This window comes from Chlamydomonas reinhardtii, chromosome 10, assembly GCF_000002595.2.
Source record: "Chlamydomonas reinhardtii strain CC-503 cw92 mt+ chromosome 10, whole genome shotgun sequence".
Lineage (NCBI taxonomy): Eukaryota > Viridiplantae > Chlorophyta > Chlorophyceae > Chlamydomonadales > Chlamydomonadaceae > Chlamydomonas > Chlamydomonas reinhardtii.
Window position 1 is genome coordinate 3,518,745 of NC_057013.1, and position 1,364 is coordinate 3,520,108.

Below are 1,364 nucleotides of genomic sequence, written 5' to 3' on the forward strand. Positions count from 1 at the left end.
CTTCTGGTGCATACCGCTCCTACCCCCAGCCCCCCAAACACCTCTGGATATATGAATAGCACTCGTAATCATCATAACTTGGCAAAGCAGCCCGCGTATGGACGCCGCCTAGGCGGCACCCAGCCCAGGGATGCGTGCAAGGCCACGCGCTGCGCCCGGAGCCGGCAGGGGCTGCCCGGGCTGACCGCGCATGCCACAATGGCGTGGATGGCTAGTGCCGAGTCCTCGGATGGCGATGCAGTCGGCTCTGGGCAGCCAGCAGCCGCCGACACGCACCCACCCGTGCCGTTCGTCACCCGCCGCCGCCCACGCACAGCACAAACGCAGTGCATCCCTAATCGCGGCCCGGGCGTGGGAATGGATGAAGGGGCGCCGTCCCACTTCAGGTAGTACCCAGAGCCTGGCAGGCCATGTGGGGATGCGCGGAGGGGTGGAGTGGACAGGGCGCATGCGGAGGTATGCGTGCTTCGTGTGGATGGGGGGCCCTGACGGCGGGCGGCTCCTGCGGTGCGGTATGGGCTGCTTCCGCGCCCTGGAGCCTGTGCGCTGTGCCTGACCTGCTCGCAGTACTGGGGCAGCCTAGATTCCATGCTACAACGGCGCTTGGGCCGCCAGGAATCGACACGGCCGGGCCGCACGGTGTCCGGGCGCCCGGCCACCCCACACGCGCAGGGATCACGGACGGGCCCAGCGTCCGCGCGGCGGCTGCAAAAATGCCCAGCCCTGGTTCTTTCGGACATGTGTCCATATAGGCGTGCTAGGAGCTCCCTGGCAGTGCACGGGGGCCATACCTTGCGCCTGGGTGGGCATGTGGAGATGTTTGCCGGGTCCGCATTTCGTTAGGATTCGGGCTACCCCCACTTCAAGGCAGCTTCTGTGAGGTCACCTGGGACCAACTATATGCTGATCATGATAGGCAAATGGACGAACCGACGCCGCGAAACTGGCGACTTTTAGACTCACCCCTTGCGGCTCGCGACCGGGCCGGCCGCGCGAGAATTGCAAAAACAACTCCTGAGGCCTGACCAAATGCAGCTCACCCACTGCGACATATGGATTACACATATAACTGTATATCTAATTTCTCACAGCGCTCGCCAGCACCGCCATAAACGCGTGCCAGGTCGGGCCGTGGCACGGTGCCCGGGCAGTGCCCTGCGTGCGCTTCCAGGGCCGTCATGCCCTTCTGGTGCATACCGCTCCTACCCCCAGCCCCCCAAACACCTCTGGATATATGAATAGCACTCGTAATCATCATAACTTGGCAAAGCAGCCCGCGTATGGACGCCGCCTAGGCGGCACCCAGCCCAGGGATGCGTGCAAGGCCACGCGCTGCGCCCGGAGCCGGCAGGGGCTGCCCGGGC

At 64.7% G+C, this 1,364-nt stretch overlaps 1 protein-coding gene across 1 annotated transcript in view; it reads right to left on the reverse strand.

Annotated features, from left to right (window-relative positions):
• CHLRE_10g445153v5 (uncharacterized protein) overlaps positions 1-1,038 on the reverse strand; it is a 2,086-nt gene extending 1,048 nt beyond the window's left edge. Inside the window, exons 1-2 of the mRNA XM_043066861.1 lie at positions 792-1,038; positions 1-400 (exon numbers count right to left, since the gene is read on the reverse strand). The exon at positions 1-400 is cut by the window's left edge and continues 1,048 nt beyond it. Coding sequence (XP_042920257.1) covers positions 72-400; positions 792-810 — 348 coding nt within the window. The 5' untranslated portion in view covers positions 811-1,038 and the 3' untranslated portion in view covers positions 1-71. The remainder of the gene's footprint in view (positions 401-791) is intronic.
• Positions 1,039-1,364: the final 326 nt, after the last annotated feature.